This window comes from Balearica regulorum, chromosome 19 (assembly GCF_011004875.1).
Source record: "Balearica regulorum gibbericeps isolate bBalReg1 chromosome 19, bBalReg1.pri, whole genome shotgun sequence".
Taxonomy (NCBI): domain Eukaryota; kingdom Metazoa; phylum Chordata; class Aves; order Gruiformes; family Gruidae; genus Balearica; species Balearica regulorum.
This window is the reverse complement of record NC_046202.1, coordinates 4,600,180-4,619,713: the sequence shown is the minus strand read 5'-3', so window position 1 is coordinate 4,619,713 and position 19,534 is coordinate 4,600,180. Positions and strand designations below refer to the sequence as shown.

At 36.9% G+C, this 19,534-nt stretch overlaps 1 protein-coding gene across 1 annotated transcript; it reads left to right on the top strand.

Annotated features, from left to right (window-relative positions):
• The first annotated feature begins 1,067 nt into the window (after window positions 1-1,067).
• Window positions 1,068-19,273, top strand: TRPV3 (transient receptor potential cation channel subfamily V member 3). The gene is made up of 17 exons (XM_010309662.2): window positions 1,068-1,341; window positions 4,675-4,779; window positions 6,408-6,494; window positions 7,192-7,349; window positions 7,966-8,142; window positions 8,349-8,489; window positions 8,941-9,221; window positions 9,958-10,134; window positions 10,913-11,071; window positions 11,555-11,656; window positions 12,215-12,288; window positions 13,254-13,419; window positions 13,931-13,997; window positions 14,376-14,647; window positions 15,494-15,606; window positions 16,225-16,295; window positions 17,178-19,273. The coding sequence occupies exons 1-17, from the start codon at window positions 1,085-1,087 to the stop codon at window positions 17,270-17,272; spliced, it is 2,502 nt and encodes an 833-aa protein (XP_010307964.2). The 5' UTR covers window positions 1,068-1,084; the 3' UTR covers window positions 17,273-19,273.
• The last annotated feature ends 261 nt before the right edge of the window (window positions 19,274-19,534 follow it).

The window sequence follows — 19,534 nt, the reverse complement described above, 5'->3', positions numbered from 1 at the left end:
TTCATTCAAATATCAATGTATTTGATATGCCTGTCTCCTTTCTCATACCAGGTGTCATGTCTTTTCAAAGCTTTACTGTCTGCTTTCTATATCTTGATATTCCCATAATGAAGAAATTCTAGTGGTAAGGCACAGTGACAACACTGTGACAGGAGTAGAAAGTTTGCGTGTACATTTGTCACATTACAGAAAGTGGAGGTAGGAGAGGAAAAATATGTAGTTCATTTTGTTCAAATTTGCAAGTGATTTTTATCATTTGTCCTTGTGTATGGAGGGCACTTCCCTGATTTCCTTGGGAATGGGTCCATGACCTTGTAAAACTTACTATTTTTACATTCTGTGAAGTATAAAGTATCCTAAATTAACCTTCTCACTTTCAAATTATACCTGGTGATTTAAAATGATGCCCTTGAGTATATTGAGAAATAGGAAGATAGTTATTCATTATTACTTGGAGAGTTCATGTTGTGGGTGTTTATAAGCAGACAACATGCATTAAGATCATTTTGTCATGTGGTGGTGATCATTTCCATCCATTAGAGGCATGATTTTTTCTTTTTCCCTAAAGAGATGTTGAGAAGCGTCACCAGGACACAGAAGTCCTTGATGTTATCCATGTCATTGTTTAGCTGAGCTCAGCCTGAGCATCATATTCAGAGTCTGTCTGTGGTTCTGCTATGCTAATGCAGTGAAAAGTTTCAGGGCTTTTCCTGTGTTTACTACCTTTCACGTCTGAAACCTTCCTTAACACGTTGTATCTGTTGCACAGATCTTCCTGGAATTTACCACTGTTCTGAAGTTATCTTGGATAAAAGCAGACTACTTAAATTAACTGTAAATATGTACAAACTTTAGGGCTACCTATGAAAGTCATTGTGCTCTTTTTATTTCTCTAAATAACATATAGTGTCATTGTGACTAACAGACTCCCTTCAGTTTAATTGAGGCGCATGCTTGAATTTATGGTTCTCCTGGACTTATGGTATCACTTTTAATGACACTTAGAATGTAATTTAATCAGTCATGAAAAGAATCCTCCAGCTTTGACATATAAAATGGCGTGTGTGTGCTTAATAACTGAAAAATGAAAAACTTAAAAAAAAATAAAAAATCAAGGCTTGTGTGCTTATATGTGAAGAGACTGTACATAGGCAATATGGTCACTATACTTTCTTCAAATGAACAGGAGTTAAGTAACTGTCGATCTATCTACTGCAGAAACATGATTAAAGATAACAACGAAATTATTCCACTAATGGGCAAGAAAACAAATCCATCTGGTATTCCCCCTTCAAACCAGCAAGACAAAAAGCCAACTGAAGGCACTCCCACAAAGAAAAGGTATGACTTTAGCTCTGTCTAAACCACTAAAACTCCCTGGTTTATCTCCTCTAGTAGATATTTGCACTGAAATATCACTAACATCTTTATTCATGCTGCACATATGAATGAGAGAGACCTGACGAACACAAGGTGCCTTCAAAAAATATATATGCTTATGCAGTTTAGAAGTGGCAGAGAATCCTAGTCAGGTAGACATATGATGTGTTTACCCTAATGGGACAAATATTTAAACCCTATCCTAGAGACATCAGTCTTAAGTTTGTGTGTAATATCACCTGGGCTTTCTGCATCCACTCAATATACCTGTACATATATAGCTTATAAGAATATGGTCTAATAATAGTCAGTGTTTCGATAGAAGAAGGTAGAGTGATCTCTTTAAAGAGATCACATGGCAGAGTACACCGGGTTCTATGTAAGACATGCTGGCCTGACAAAAGAGAGCATTTCAAACTTAGCCTTATGGGGGAATCTTATAGATTATAGAGAGGCAGAGGTCAATTAAAAAATGAGGGCTGGGAGAGCAAGAGGTTTGAAAAATCCCATTACAAATAGAAACCCTAATTCACTCTATTTTTCATTATTCTGATTAACAAGACTTCTTCATTATTTAATTTTATAAAATATTCACTTTCATTCATAATTTATGATAGAGAATTAATACAATAAGGGTTTGTATTTAATATGAATAGGGAAATATAAGCAGTAATTCATCCCTGATACTATGCTGTTGAAGTCAACTAAGTTACTGTAGAGTGAGGGTGAATTTTCATTCATAAACTTTTCACTCTGGCTAATTACTAGCTATTACAGCAATTTTTGAAACTCTGAAGGCCTAGGCAATTGTGGCTGTTCTGACATTTATAATTCTTAATAATCAGAGGAATCACTTTCCACAGAAATGGTGTCGTTAGTTATTTGAGACCCACTGCCTGGGTAGCCCAATTTGCCTTTCTGTGATTACATTCAAAAAGAGAAGGTCTTTGGTTGTCTAAGGGGGAGATGAGGTGTCTGAACAGCTCACAATACACCTACTACTTCAAAAAGAGGCAATTCCAGGAAAGATGGTGTAGTTGTAACAAATGCTGGCAAACACTACCCCTCAATTACTTAAGCGCATATCTCCCATTCAGTTTTGTGGCATCAGAAACAGTAACCTTGGGGTTTTTCCCACCTCTCAACTAAGAGCTCAGGGTGTGGCTGACAACATTCCTGTAATATAAAGAATGAAGATCACGTGAATTTTAACGCAGAGGTTTAACGTGTTCTATTAATTACATGTTTCTATGCTGCTGTACTTCTGTTGCTTCAAAACGCTTCCTTCTACTGTGCCACTCAGCAGCAAGTGCACCTCCATGGGTGGCATTTCTCACTTGACAAGTGTATTGGCAGGATGCACTTTCTCAAAAGACAATGACTTCCCCTTCTTGAAGGCCCTGGTATTTGGGTGGACTAACAGTATATAATTAAGTACAGGAAAACCCAACAGGCAGGCTGGGAGGAGTGCCGCCAAGGTTGTTAGAGCCCAATTATGTTTGTGGGCAGTGTTCCTGAGAGTGTGCACCATGGCCACGTAAGCACTTTGGTATTTGTTGGCAACTGTTCACCTGCTTTGCACAGTGGCTTTTGGGGTTTTTTCCCCCCCCCATGGTATCCCCAGATATAACCCACATGCCAGGATAGGTTAGGTATGTCAGCCTCCAAAACAGCGTCCACCTCATAGTTGCTGTGCATCTATTGGATGCCAAAATCTTCAGCATGAACACACTGTTGGGAGAGCAGGAGCTGCTCTCGGAGACACCAGCCTGTAGCGCACTCTCCCCTCCTCGTGCTGAGCCAAGGGCAGGTGAGATGGTCCAGCAAAGCCCAGAGCTTGGCACTTCTGGCTTTATGGAGGTTCACTGTGGCCTCCAACAGATGCTTGCCTGTTGGGACAGCTCCTGCACTTCATGGTCAGGGAAGGCAAAAAAAGCAGGATGAACCCATGTCTTTCCCACTCCTCCTTAATCTCTCTGCCAAGTCCAGACCCCAGTGAAACAACAATGATTTACAGCAGACAGTGTCTAGCTTTTTCCTGTACTCTGAAGAGCATCCCCTGCCTAGGTAAACAGTCCTGCTAACCAGAAGTGGCGTTTTACTTGCTGCCTGCTTAGAATACACTCACAGGAACATCTCAGATCTTAAAAGGTCATATAAGTTTAAACAACTACACACAGTGAATTAACACTTGGATCACCAAGCCATTGGAAAAGGAAGTGAATGAGGGCCATTAGATCATGTCATTTTTAGCAGATATCAACAGGTTGTTCAGTAGTGTCCTAATAATATACTGCATTTTAGCATCAGTATGTGTACTTTAATTCGACAGGATTCTTTGGGGAAGATGCAGCTAAAAAAAAAAAAAAAGATAAATAGCCTGTGGACTAAACCATAAATGTTAGGTGAATTGGAAACATTTTCCAGGTGACTACTGGAACATTTTAGCAATGTAAGACAGTTTCTGAACAACAGGCCATGTGGGAGTCACTACATCCACCAGTGAAATTCCTTTGTCTTTGGCAAAATGTGGTGATGTTTTAATGAGATCTAGAAATACCAAGCCGTTGATTTTGCCTCTCAAAATGGCTTTTTAAAAGCCTCTCACTGCAGGCTTTTAAAGGGTGAAATCTTCCTATTCTTCTCATGTGTTTTCTGTGTTGTTTCAAATTTCATTTATTTTCCCTACAAATAAAAATAGGGAAAATAAATAGTTAAATGTCATGTACTGACTGGCAAGATTACACATTCAATCATGGATGGTTGAAATGCCTGGTGTCATTTAACATGTGACCTTTCAAACTTTCTGACTTAATGATTATCACTACTGATGGGTTTGAAATTATCCATCCTGATGGCTCCTGGCTGGAGAAATAGGGACTAGAATGCAGTAGATGAAAAAGCGTATGCATGAGTGTGGTATGTATACACATATGGCTGTTCAATAAATGTCTGGTGTTGCATTTAGCTATTTGCACAGAAGTTGGTTGCAAGGCTGTTTTTAGGCTGCTGGGGTAGCTGCTTAGACATGTCAGGATCTGATGCCATGTGTCCTAAAAACATCTTGGGATCTTTTGCCCATCTGCCAGCGTGAAAGTGCTGGGCACAATGCTGGAGGATGGGATCCCCCCAGGGGAAAGTAGGTAAGCCTCTGTTCCAGCATCTTATTAGGTATAATGCCAGAAAATAGAAGTTGTCAACCTTGTCCTAGGCCTGTACGTGTAGTGCTTTGCTTATTTTATGGTTGAGCTTGCTTTTTTTACTAATATTTTTTAAATGCACTATGTTCAACAGTTCACACTTTTTTCTGGAGATTGATGGTTTTGAAAGCAATGCAACTCCAAATAATACGTCTCCCCCTGTGTTTTCAAAACCAATGGATTCAAATATTCGTCCATGGTAAGTTATAGATGTGTATGCAATATTTATACTGTAAATATATCTATTTTCTTTTCAGCAGTTACTCCTTATTTCTCCTTAGACTTCAGAGCTAAAATTTCACATGGCTTTTCTTAGCTTTTGGTCCCTTCGAAGATAGAACTCCATTGGATGTCAGTTGTTGATAGATGACTTATCTTTGAGTTTATCTGCTGCTGTCATTTACACTGAATAAATCAGGCCTCAGATTTCAATAAATTTAAAATCAGTACAGTCTTTTTTTTTATCTTAGCCTCTTATTTATGATACGTCAGGACAAACTCCACACACCCATTTGTGTATTTTCTACCTTGTAAAGACCACAGTTTAAACCCTATTCCCAGCTGTGTACTGACACCATCCCTCTATTGCTCATTAACAATCAAACAACATGAAGATGCTGAGTCTGAAACATTTAAAGGCAGCCATTTATGCTGAATGAATAGAGAAAAAATTATGACTGGGAAGAACGCACTTTACTTTTAAAATGTGCAGGGTACTAACAGCTAATAATTATGAATAAAGGAAATATGCATCAAATCTAGCATAAGCCCAGAATGACCAAATGCTTTGTGTCTGGTCAGCTTTTTGGAATTAGCTGACAGTCTTATTTTTGTTTGAGAGGAGAGATACCCAAATTTCTCCCCCTCACTCAGAGACAGACCTGCACAAGACACACATACGCTTTGTCACCAGTTTCCTCACAGTTTTCTGCAGAGAAGTGATGAACTGAATAAGAATGGACTCTGAGCTACCAGCTTTATTTCAAAGGGAAGGGAATATCTGCAGAGCAATGCTGAATCCTTGCATTACTGCCCATACATCTGTTTTGTCAATAACTAATAGTTCAGGCTCCCTAAGTTATTAACCATCAAATCTGAACCTTATGGAAAACAAAAGCACAAGTAAGAAAAATTGTAATAAATTAATTTTTAAGTCAGATCTGCTTTTAGGAATGTCTGGAAATGACATACAGCAATTACAATATACTAATGCCATTTAAATCCTTTAAATGGATTACCTAAATATGTATTTAGGGCACAGCCCTCAATTTCTTTTGGCTGAAGCTTCCATTCAAGACAGCCACAAAATACTCTTGAGTTGCCTACAGTGTACCGTGTAGTAAATCTTTAGGTAAATCACTTTCATTGTGTGCTTGCAATGCATGTACAGTTACTGATTTAGTGCTTGTTCTATGGCAGATGACAAATTAAGCATGTGAAAAGGAAGAATGTAAGCTTCAAGCATTCAGGATGATGCATAAAAAGCAGTGAACATTAAAAAAAAGGGGCGGGGGGGGAAGTAAAGAAGAAAACTTCCCACAGTTTCAGGATCTGTAATGAAATAACATAGTAAAACAGAAACCAGGTTGCTTTCCTAATGATTTTTTAAATATAATAAAATCCTGTGGGTCTCTTCTTTTTGCCACTCACTTTAAAATTCATGGGGGAAATGAAATGATAGAATTAAAAAGCACAATGTCAAATTAGACTAATTTCAGCTCTGCTGTAGATACTGCTTCCTAGTATTGACTGATTCTTCATGCAATTTGCTGAAATGTCTTCCAGTACCTTCCTGACGTAGCACTTACACTTTTCTGTTTTCTGTAGCGCATCTGGAAATGGGGAAGATATGGATTCCCCACAGTCTCTTCAGGATGATGCGACTGAATATAGCCCTAATGTAGACAGTTGTTGGTGAGTGGAGACATGAGGTGTTTCTAGTACATTTTCAATGGATTAGAAATATTTAGAAATAGATTCATATGTGTGCATGCATTTCTGATTCATCAATAATTCAATTGAACACTAACCTCTGCTTTTCTCAAATCTCATATTTAGTGTGAGGATTCTTCACGTATAATGTGTTTCCCAGCTGACAACACAGGGCCTAACACCATGCACAGCTAGGCATGAGCTAGGAGTATTTCTGATTGGGGGAAAAATATTAAATTATTCTTATTCCGGAATAATGTATGATCAGGAAAGTTGTGTAAGAAGATGTGAGGTTAAAAATTATCTTCTGCTCCAAGTGGGCTGGGTACAGCTGGAGTGCAGCATCAGGTAATTTCAGGCACTGAAGTCAGTGAGTTGTGAACAGATCAGAGCAGCAGAGAAGTATTTCTTAGCCTTTGTTTTAAAAGAATGGGTAAACTGGAAAAAAATGCAAAACAAAATACTTGGAAAATGTACATTTTTATAATAAAAATAGCCATTTATCTGCAAATAAGCCATCTGCAGAAACATTGAGAGATCCATGCCAAGATACATATGGAAGCAGGGCAAATATATGTAGTCTGGGGTGAGTAATTGTATTTTTTCCCTCTTATGTAGAAAATAAAATAAAACACAGTAAATTGAATCAGCAACTTCATTATTATTTCTTATAATTCAGTGCTAACATATCACAAGGCCCCGAGCAGACTAGTGCCCGGAAGAAGTTGAAAAAGTACATCTTTCGGGCAGTATCTGAGGGGAATATAGAAGAACTGCAATGTCTGCTCGCAGAGCTGAAGGAACGATCAAACGCGTGTACAAACATGACCGTGCCAGGTAAGCTGAGGAGTTACCTGCAGGAAGATTATTAGCCTTTCTGGCAGCATTTGGGTAGTCCAAAACTGGGAAGTATCTCTGTGCTACAGCTACTTGCCTGTGTAAAGCTTAAGGTATTCAATCAGCCACCTCCTTGCTGCCTCCGAGACAAGGGAGAGTATTTGCTACTTATGATACGCGGGGGTTCTGTCTGCACTCTGTTCCCATTCCCTAAGCTCGCCTTCTGCAGCACGAGACTCAAAGCTGATGTCTCTCTTCAACCTGCAGTCAAATTGCAGTATAGATTTGGCTTGTGATGTGTGCGGCACGGTAGAACGGGCAGAGAAGTTAGGAAAGGGTTCTGGGTCGGTCTGGGGTTACCATGGCAGTGGGATGTCTGAAAGAGAAACCAAGTGCATTAGCTACCTTATTAATTAGTATCACATCTCTGAATGCATCATCTCACCAAGTATATGTCGCTCAAATACAGAGTGAATAGGATGGAGTAATTGTTTGGCAAATAATTTATGTTCATATATATCCCTCAGGTTCCGCCCCACATAAACAAAAGATTAGAATTATTTTCCATCCACTTTAATTAGTAATGCTGATCTAATCTCAAAATTCACTCTTGTAGAATATCTGATGAAAAAATTCACAGCTTCAGATACTGGCAAAACTTGTCTGATGAAAGCTCTGCTGAACATCAACCAAAACACGAATGAGATAGTGAATACACTACTATCCTTTGCAGAAGAAAATGGTATTTTGGAGAGATTTATCAATGCAGCATACACAGAAGAGGCATATAAAGGTATTGCCATCTGATACCAATTTCAGGTATATGGTTAAATATACCATCCATAAAAGTAATGTTTTCTTCAGACATTCTAATGATGGCTTAAATTCCTAAAACAACTTTTATTCAATATCACTGGTGCTACCCATTGTGAAATATCATTAATGTTTCATAACATGCTTAAGACATTCAACACTAAGTACCTGCGTCTGTTGTTTCAGGCCAGACAGCTCTAAATATTGCCATTGAAAGAAGACAGTACGAAATAACTCAGAGCCTTATAGAAAAAGGAGCTGATGTCAATGCTCACGCCCAGGGTATTTTCTTTAATCCCAAACATAAGCATGAAGGCTTTTATTTTGGTAAGTGGAAATGCAATCTCTCTAGAAAAGTTAGGAAGGAATACCCAAACAATTAAGACAGTGTGGAAGACAGGCAAATGTGAATAGTTACTGTAGCTAAACATAGATTAGGGAATTCACATCACAAGATATAAAAATGGCACAGTACCTTTTGTAAAAGTAACTTGCCAGAGTATAATGCATTGTAAACACTCAGAAATGATTGTAAAACACTTACAAAAAAATTGTAAATGCCAAACGGCATATAAAATGTAACAAATTTGATTCTGAAGATTTTCTCCAAATAATGTTTTCATGGAAATTAAGCTTTTATAAAATGAGTTAAATTCAATACAATCAATATGTAAATGTGCTTTCATGTATTAAGATGCTTAAGAGTCACTCTTTTATAATAGGATTTGAATTGCTTGTCATAAAATGTGAACACATGTTACATTTTATAATTTTGTAGGTGAAACTGCATTGGCGTTAGCTGCATGTACCAATCAACCAGACATAATTCAACTGTTAATGGACAATACCAGGACTAATATTACTTCTCAGGATTCCAGAGGAAACAATATCCTCCATGCATTAGTTACTGTGGCAGAGGACTTTAAAACCCAGAATGACTTTGTAATAAGAATGTATGATATGATTTTGTTGAAAAGTAAAGACAGAAATTTGGAAACAACAAAGAATAAGGAGGGTTTGACACCACTACAATTAGCTGCAAAAACTGGGAAATTAGAGGTGGGTATTATTTCAGTAGCATGTAAGAGAAATTAAGTATAGAGAAATAGTTAAGGCCAACTGATGTTAGTGCACTGACATGTAGTTTTCCACGCTGGTTATGCTGTACTATATATCAGTACTATTTGATGAGCTATTTTGTTCAAAATACAAGCAAATATTTCTATTGCAATGTTGCTTCTACCCTTCAAGGCTTCCCTCTAACAACCCCTCTCTGTATAAAATACACATGCTGTTTAAAAAGAGCCTTGCAAACCCTTTTATTGTACAGAAACTCAGAAATTCTGCATTTATTACAATACTACACTTATACAGTATTCAGTCTTTGAATAATTTCAGAAAACTCACTAGAACTGTTCTGTTATGCTGCTGTAGAATTTGGCTCTTGTAAATCAACTGTATTGTGGTAAAGAATTGACAATGGCATAATTTAGAAAGTAATTGATTAAGTTAAAGGAAGGTATAAATGTGAATGCATGGAAAGTTGTGCTTTCATCCTTTAGAAAAATGTCTCTTTGACAGAAAATCCGGAGGCATTAAAAACACTGTATTTATTTCCTAGAGGTCTATCATCTCTAACACTGCTTACTGAATAACAGAATTACAAATACATTGAATTGCACTACTGTAGCAAATGTGAGAGTTAAAGGTAGGGGTTTTGGCAAGTATGTGTGTGTGCTTTCTCCTTTCCCATGAAGAACGCATCTGCTTACAAATGATTCTGTTAATGTTATAGATTCTGAAATACATCCTGAGCAGAGAGATAAGAGATAAACCTAACAGAAGCCTGTCAAGAAAATTCACAGACTGGGCTTATGGTCCTGTTCAATCTTCTCTTTACGATCTGACTGAACTAGATACCACCGCAGACAATTCAGTATTGGAAATTATTGTCTATAATACAAATATTGGTGTAAGTTACCTATTTCTAAAATTATATATATTTAATTTCTAGCAATACACTCATTTCAGATGTGTTAGCTTATACATTTGACTGAATTATTCATAAAAGAGTAAACAGTAATTTTTGGTTCTCAGTTTTGTATCAGGAGCAAGATTAATTTTATACCTCTGTGGATTGTCAACTGTAAGTGAATACACATTCAGCTCCTCAAACACTGGCTAGGCATTTTGGGACTGTTTTTCCTACATTTGAAGCATTAATTTGCCTTGCATAAGAACATAAATATGGCCCAGCTGGTCAGACCAAAGCTAGTGTCTTGTCTCCCTGGAGTGGCCACTAGCAAGCTGCCTAAGATCGTGCATGAGAACAGGGCAAGCAAACAGAAATACTTTACAAGAATACACTGGTTAAAGTTATGAACTTTACTTAGCAGGTATGTATTTTAGGCGTTTAGGAATGTTAGCTTTTCAAAGCCAGAATTTTGCATTTACTAAATTCAAACACTGCCATAAAACTTTCGTAGGAAGCAAGACCAGAACTTCACAGTACAGTTTTTAGCTCAATCACAATTTACTGGACTATGGCAGGTTATCCCAGTGTGAGTCGGAGTTGCCCCATTGTATCTTGTCAGGTGAGGGTCTGACATATCTTTGAGCATAGATGTGTTTCTAGATCAGTGCAAGGATAGACACTGAATGAAATACACAAAACACCCGCCTGAAATTATCTGAGTTTCCCTACAGGCAGCAAGTTCAAATCTTGATTGTTGGGGTCTTTTTTCCTACAGAATCGTCATGAAATGCTGACTTTGGAGCCTCTCAATTCACTCCTGCGAATGAAATGGAAGAAGTTTGCACGACACATGTTTTTTATGTCCTGTTGGTTTTATTTCCTATACAATGTAACATTAACACTAGTTTCCTACCATAGGCCTAATGAAAATGAAGTGAGTACAGCAACTTAATTCCACCAAATTTTACCGATTTAAAATGCAATAGTATTTCCTGAATTATATTTAAAATGCTAAACCAAAAACAGATTCCAGAATATCCACCTGTAGTGAGACCAGGTTATCCCACATCAGGCCTTTGTATCTGGAACGAAAAAGAGCAGTAATAGAGGAGACAATTGCATTTGCATTTTGTGGAAGTGACCCAAAATACAAATACATAATATAAAGACAGGTAGTTAAATTTCTTAAAGTGTGGAGAGGGTATTTTGGCTTTCTTGTAAGAAAGAAACTTCTGCTTTTTCAAATATATGCATTAGGGGGCCAATTCTGTAAATCCACCATGAAGAAAATTCTCACTGAAAGGGGAGAAATCATGTACCCAGAGAGCTACATTCATGAAGCTTCCTGTTACTTTGCCTTTTGCCTTTCGCCTTTCGGGTATGGAACTCAGTCTTTCATTTTGGACCTGTCTTGCAGGCTCCACCTTATCCACTGGCTCTAACACGTGGTGTGGGACGGCTGCAGCTATTGGGACAGGTGATGGTTGTGTTAGGAGCAATATTTTTAGCCATAAAAGAGGTAAGACTTTTTAATAACACATAATAAAATAGGTAAAGAACTTCTCTAGATCTGTAAATGCACTGCCGATGATATTGGCAATATGTTTGGAATATCTTTGATACATGTAATTTGTAACATTCACATAAAACACCACTTAGAATGACCCTGGTTATATTTTTTAATATAACTGTATTGCTCTGTGAAACAAACATGAGAGTTTTTTCCTTTCAAATTCTCAAGACAGAGATTTGATATTTGTATAACCTTGATGTTGTCAAATGACTGGCTTAAGGACACTGTTAAATTAGAACTTGTAATGAAAAAAACAGGGTATAATATTTGCTATTTACTAGTAGTTAAAACCAGTAATCAACTCTTAAATTGTGCCAGAGGTGACAGAAATTTAAACTTTGAAGTTACAGACCTATAAAAATACTTTTAATTCTAGAAGTTATGTCTTGTCAGTAGACAGATTTTTTTAGAACATCAACTTCAGTTAAATTATTTTGAAAAGTCAATTTTGAGGCCTGCTTTCTCTTACTACCACTTCTTTATTTTGTATATTTGTCTACACAGAGTGTAGCCATCTTTCTGCTTAGGCCTTCAGACCTGCAGTCAATTCTCTCTGATGCGTGGTTCCACTTTGCATTGTAAGTCTGTCATGCATCTATTTTATACTATATAGAAAATGCTTATCTATCTCATGGTCACAGAGACTGTACTCCTGTAGCAGATGCTCACTTTCTCTCTAGATTATCATTTTTTAGAGGGATGGATGTAATCTTACGTGCAGCTTTCCCGTAACACACACTAATGTTTGCACGGGTCAGTAACAATACCGGGGGTCGATGTGTACAGACTGGATTTTTTTTCCATGGTACAGTACTGTCTTTAGCTTCTCCTGATGCTGTATCTCTTTAGAGCTGTATCTAGAGAAATGTGTTTAAGAAACCTGATTAATAAACCAGATACAGTTTCACACTCCTCTCAACTCCTTTAGGAAGGAAAAATAGCATAAAGCTGGTTCAGCTGGCTGATGGGAGTTATCCCTTCAGCTGGCCTAGATAAAGCACAGATGATTCTCATTTCTAGCATATGATTGTAGGATCAATAAAAAGAGAGGTGGCTTAACTCTACCTTTTTTCCTTCTCTTACAACCATACTGAGATCAATCATGTGCTGCTGAGAATCTGGTCTACATTTTATCGCAGCATGTCACACCTTCTTCTAGTGTCTTCCTTGTTCGTGGAAAATCTGTAACAATTCTAACAATTGAGTTAACTAACTAGCTTGAGTTAAATGGCTTCAAAAATACTGTTAAGAATTCTTAATGGCTTTGTCAGCAAAATCTGCCATTGATGAGCTATTTTGGGGAGAATAGTTCACTTAGGTAAGCTTTAATAAATATTATTCTAGTATGTTAATATACTACCTGTACTCATCTGTTTTATTGTTAAATTATAATGGTAATGTTCATAGGGGAGAACAGAATGCATTATGAAATTAGAATGGAAGTATAAGAAGTAAAGAAGTCTTGTTTTCATATTTTTCCATTATGTTGTTGGTTTTGTGCTAGTAATTTCCCTTTTACATACATGTGTTTGTTTTTTAACAGTTTTATACAAGCTTTGCTTGTGATCTTCTCTGTCTTTTTGTACTTGTTTTCCTACAAAGAACACCTCGTGTGTCTTGTTTTGGCAATGGCCCTAGGATGGGCTAATATGCTCTATTTCACCAGAGGTTTCCAGTCCATGGGCATTTACAGTGTTATGATTCAAAAGGCAAGTTTGGTTTGTTTTGTTTTATCTGCCTTGTTATAATGGTTACTTGTTATGAAATGATCCCAATCAAGCATATTCAGCCATTTATATATATTTTATAGTTCATACTGAAAGTTCTTATTTTCAGTTTATATGTATTATTTCAGCAGAATACACTATATAACTTCAATGGCAGAAACTAGTTTACATCTTAAAATTTTATTATATTAAATATGTAAGTAACTTGTGTTTTTTCAGCTAATGTAGTTCTGCCATTTAATTGCATCATATGCTGTGATGCCTATATTGTACAGAGTTAATCACCCTTGGAAATACATAAAACACCAGGCTCTCCATCATGAGATAAAAAATTAGACCTAAATCTTCTCTGGGTTCCTCACTGAGACTACACCAGCTTAATGAAAGCAATCTGATATTTTAGTGTGTACTACACTTGTATCCCTGCAGAATTCATAACCATAAAACTAGTTCTCAATTTTCATTTCTGATAAATGTTTAATTTAATTTTTAGGTCATCCTGCAAGATGTGATAAAATTTTTAGTTGTCTATATCGTGTTTTTGCTGGGATTTGGCGTAGGTAAATATTACTGGAGAAAAGCACTGATGCTGTGTGTGAGTAAAAATTTTAGCATTATTATGAATAAGAACCCTATTGCCATAATCAGAGCTCATGCTGGGGTTTCTTTTGGATATTAAAAAGCCAAGTTCAGAGATTTAAACTGTCTAGAAGCTATCTGAACAGATAAGTAATTTGGCTGTTTCTCAATTGCCTGCAATTTCATTTGGACGTGAGCTCTTTCTGCTTCCTGGTAATCTGTCATCTTGTTGCTGCTGCATATGCTGCTGGGCAGCTCTAGCTCTTTATTATGCAGTGCATTTCAAATTCTTTAGGATAAAATGCCATGTACACATAAAGCATTATTGCGATTAAAATTTTCTCATGCTTTCTTCTCAGCTCTTGCTGCATTGATTGAAACATGCCAAGATGGCGGTGAATGCCATTCCAAGAGCAGTCTGGGACCTGTTCTGATGGATCTATTTAAGCTCACCCTAGGACTGGGTGATCTGGAGATCCAGCAAAATTCAAAGTACCCTGTACTATTTCTTCTGCTCCTCATAACTTTTGTTGTGTTGACTTTTGTTCTTCTTTTGAACATGCTGATTGCATTAATGGGAGAAACAGTGGAAGATATTTCTAAAGAGAGCGAGCACATCTGGAAACTTCAGGTTTGTTTGTGAGATAGTTTGCTTAGTGACCTATAGATGCATTGGCTAAAATCTTTTGAGCTGTACCAATGGTAACTTACCGTGCTGACAGAAGGGGTTAGTTATCAACAATGATAATCCCCATTTGTATATGTGTACAAATAATGAAAGTAATTTCATTGTTAGGCTATCGTAATAAATCCAGAATGAACTACTATCCTAAAGGTAATTTTGTGTCTTGGATTTTCAGCCTCATGCACTGTCACATACCTATATGACTTTCATTCCCCTTGATATGTCACCAGGAAGGTTTGATATGTCACCAGGAAGGTGTGTTTCATTATCTACCCTGAAATCTGTAACACAGTGTGCTCTACTATTCTATCCCTTCAGTCTGAGCAATGCATGAGTTCATTCCAATTTTTCACATCTTATCCAAGCCTGGTCTTTTACCAAGGCCAGCTCTGAATCCCAAGCTGTCATCAGGAACACAGTCATAATTAGAATTGGAGTTGCGTTCTGTGGTGGGCAGCATCCCACTATGGGTTGTATACATCCCTGTGGCAGGGTGTTGCATGAAGGTGTTGGCATTAAACCTTAAATGCTGAGTCTAGAGTGAGATTTCTTGATTCTTCTCCGAGTATGCCTTCTGCGGTGGGGCTAACGAGCAAAAGCTATCTGCACATCCCAAATAATAAGTGGCATGTTGTATTAATTACTGTTGTTGTAATCAGTGTTGGTTATGGATGGTGGATGGAGGTATCAGATGTGATAATGAAACATAGAGCCTGCAAACTGTATATACTATGACATCAGACAATTTTGAATATGGTTAATCGTACTCATGTTACTATTTATTGTTAATAGAGAGCCAGAACTATTTTGGAATTTGAAAAATTCTTACCAAAATGTTTGAGGAAAAAATTCCAACTGGGAGAACGGTGTAAAGTGGCAGAAAATGACACCAGGGTGTGTTTAAGGTAAAGCAAAGCTAGAATACTGTGCTATCACTTCTGCTCTCTGTTTCTTCAAGGTTATTTCTCCTCAAAAGCCTCTTTAAAATATTTCTATATCTATGTATAAAAATCCAATTTGTTTTTTTTAGTTGTAACCAATTGTTTAAAAAAAGGGAAAATGTGTTGGTTTTTTAATAGACATAACTTTTTGGTAAGAAAACAGATTTTCAACTTCATATGTTTTTAATGTCCAAGTGTCAAGTCTGCAGTAAATGTACTTTGTCATAATCTCCTTTGAATGTTAGCTTAAAACTAACTACATTTAAATTGATTGCTAATTGATGATTACCATATTAAAGAAAATATTACTATGCTGTTCTATGAAAAATATTTAAATATTTAAGGTGAGTTTCAAGACTGTACCCATAATGTGAGAAATTAAAAAGTAGCCTTAGTATTATTCTCATCTTTATATAGTACATAATGCTGCAAAGACATTCAGCCTGTTAGTACTAGTAAAACAGGTGTGGATGGTAAAGTATGACAATCCCAAGAAGGAATAAAGAAATAAAAAGGGAAGTGCAGCTGTGTAGCTGGGAAGTCATGCATGCTAATAACACAACTTATATACAATATAAACAGGATTAATGAAGTGAAATGGACGGAGTGGAAAACACATGTTTCATTTATTAATGAAGACCCAGGGCCAACAGGTACTGCAGAATTTTATGACACCATATTTGTGAAACTTTTTTTTCCTTAGAAATGCTTTGATATAGTTTTATACCTTTAAAAAAGATAAATTCTCATAATCTAGGTATTCAACCACACTTTACTGCTAGGGAAACTCATGGCTAATATGGCAGGGGTGTTAATTATTTTTGACGATTTGGAGAGAAGCTTGGTTACAAACTCATTATTTACACCTTGGTGCCAAAAGACGGTCCTTTTACCTTTTCTTTATTTTAATCTCAGCTGTTATGCTTGATTTAAGTTTTACATTCTCTTACGGCATTTGAATGGTATAAGGCCAGAGAACTTTCTAATAGACAGAAAATATTCTTTTGAAAAAGTTGTCATGCTCTTAGTCCTTAAATAGTGAAATATAGCATTGCAAAATTTAGCAAGAAGTCGAACTGATTCTACCTGATGGTACTGATGGTCTGCTGTTTATAACCCTAGAACATTCATGTTTGTTTTGCAATATATGTTAGATGACAAACTGCCCCTCCTGAATGTTGACCAGGAAATTCAAGATACCCATCTGCTGACAGCGTAGGGAGTGTAATAGAGAAATGACCTAACTCTGAGGTGTCAAATGTCCTGGCAGCAGGCATCAGAGCTTGCCACGGGGGCGTATGAGGATCGGAGAGACTTGTTCTGGAGTTTTTGAGTCAATTAGCACTTATGAGCTCAGTAATAATGAAAAGGGGCAGACAGAACAATTTCTGTATAAGATATGGTAGTAAACTGACAACTTGCTGTTTAAATAAATGCATGTTTTTTTTTAAACAAAAACTAGACATGCAGAACTTTGATCTTGCATATACAGTTTCTACCATACCCTGTTTTGTTTATAATGCATTTTTTTGCAGATCCAAGCAAAGTTCAAGATAATTCAAGAACTAATAGCAAAACCACCCTGAATACATTTGAAGAAATGGATGATTTGCCTGAAACTTCTGTTTAGTTCTGTATTTGTATTTGATATGCGGTCATTCTAAAGGTTAAAAGTGTCAGCAGTGGATGCTGAAAGCTTTGTTGGTATTTTGGACAGCTGTAACCAGCTGGAAGAAAAACTTTCAGCGACATGGTCTGATGACTTTAACCCATTTAATCAGGGCAGCTGAGCTAAAATAAAATGGACTATTTCTCTGGTTCAGTTTTGAGCCTTTTGAAAACCATTGCTGTGTCCAAGTTTGTGTGACAGTACTCAAACTTGGCTCTAGACTTTTTACTGGATAAAAAAGGTCAAATGTGAGATATTTCTTCCTTTTCTGGAAAATTAAGATCATCGTGATCCCAGTCTGCTGTCTTTTGTTTTGGAATCTCTAACTCATGAGAAACATTTTGTACGCTGAAAAAAGTTAAGTTCTTATCGTGGAGAAAAGAAAGGCATTTCAATTCTGAAGACTACTAAATGAAGTACATTATTTTGAAATAACAATGTTCTGGATACATTTGAAGCTTTTGTATTGCCTGTCAGTGTTACTGGGGGCTTGATCCCACAAGTTGGAGAAAGCCTCGTCAGGTCTCATTAGCTTTGCCTGATCTGTTTTCCTGTGTGTAATCCCTAGGGTATGATGTGGTGTTTATGGCTTTTTATTTATTACTATGTATATATGCCTTCCCATAAAATAACAGGGCAGAAACATAATTCATGATGGAGAATATTTCTGAGTTTGTTCTGGTAACAAGGTCTTTATTTTCCTACTCAGCTCGTCCATGCTGTTGGAACTTGCTGGATAAAAAGAAAAGTTAACACATCAGAAGTTCTTTGAGTTTAAATTAATTTCTATATTCAACCTCTTCAGGAAAAATAGAAATCAGTATTTTTTTCCAAAATTAACAAAAGTTAAATGCAATTGCAGACTTTTAAAGCTTTTTTTAATTATTATTATTCAGAGGACTCTGTAATGCATTTCTGTAGCACTTATTTCACTACCTGTGACAACCTAGTACTATATTTTTAGTTTTCTATTTTATATCTGTGTGTATAAAAAGGAATATTTGTTCTATGTACTTTTAATTATGTGTCTTCAGCGTCATGGCTTTTCATCAGATGTGTTCATTTGGTGCCTGTTTTAAAGGTGCTATTTAGGAAAGACTCAGGTGAATTCTGTTCCATGTTTGAATGATAATACGAATTGCATTGGATTCTTACAGCTAAGCCTGCTGTGGGCAAAATGATCCAAAAGACTTTCTTAACACAGAAGAGAGCATGAGGGAACTCCAGCAGAAAGGATAGTGCAAAGCTATTAGCAGGGATGGTGAATGTGGCTCTCGCTACCCAACCGGTCTTCTACAGATGCCGTATGCCATTTCCTAACACGTATGGCCTGGATGGATGGGATCAAATTGAAATCTTCAGTTCCGTGTGTACAGGCCACAGGAATTTGAGGGGAAGGATGTTTATGGGTACCAATAGACCAATGTAATATCTGGGCTTTGCTTGGCTGCCTTAGAAGGATTTGTGAGTATGACAAGAAAAATTCCTGCAGTCTTGGAATCTTTCATCTTTGCTAGTTAATTTTGCATTGAAACTGCCAACAAAGAATATTGCCTTACGACTATGCAGTTCTGTGTGGATTCTTTAGAGTGCCAGTTTTTGTACAAAAAAAAAAAATACCTCTTTGCATATACTCAGGAACCAGAAGAAACTGGCCTGTGCTGTACTCCCTGTTGCTATGGGTAGGTTTGTCACTGAAAGCAAGTTCAGGTATCTCTGCTGTACTGAGGTCACACTGTAGGTGTGACCATAAAACAGGGAAGGCACAAAACAACTATAAGGAATGTGCTGTGCCAGTGTCCAGGTACAAAACTGTATGAAAAAACTTGAGAAAGAAGCTGGGGGGTTATTTCTAGAAGTTCTTTGCTGAGAAAATACCCCCATTTGTGGCCACAGAGCCCTGCCAGATCACACATGCTGTCTGCTGTCTCAAGGCTCTTATCAAGAACACTATGAGTAATGACTAGAACAGATAATTCTGTACTTTTTATACAATGTTTATTTAAATTAAAGAAATAAAACTTGTAATTCAATAAAGATTGTCCTGTGTTTTCATTTTATTGCCATGGGAGTTACACAAAGCAAGGAAAAAAGGATTTTGGCTTAGTAGTAAATAAGGAAGACATCACTTTTCAAAAGATGTAATTTGGGGGTTCTCTAGACAATGAATCTTTCAGTAACTGGCTAATTATTGTATCCTTATACAAAGTTCTTAATGTTTTC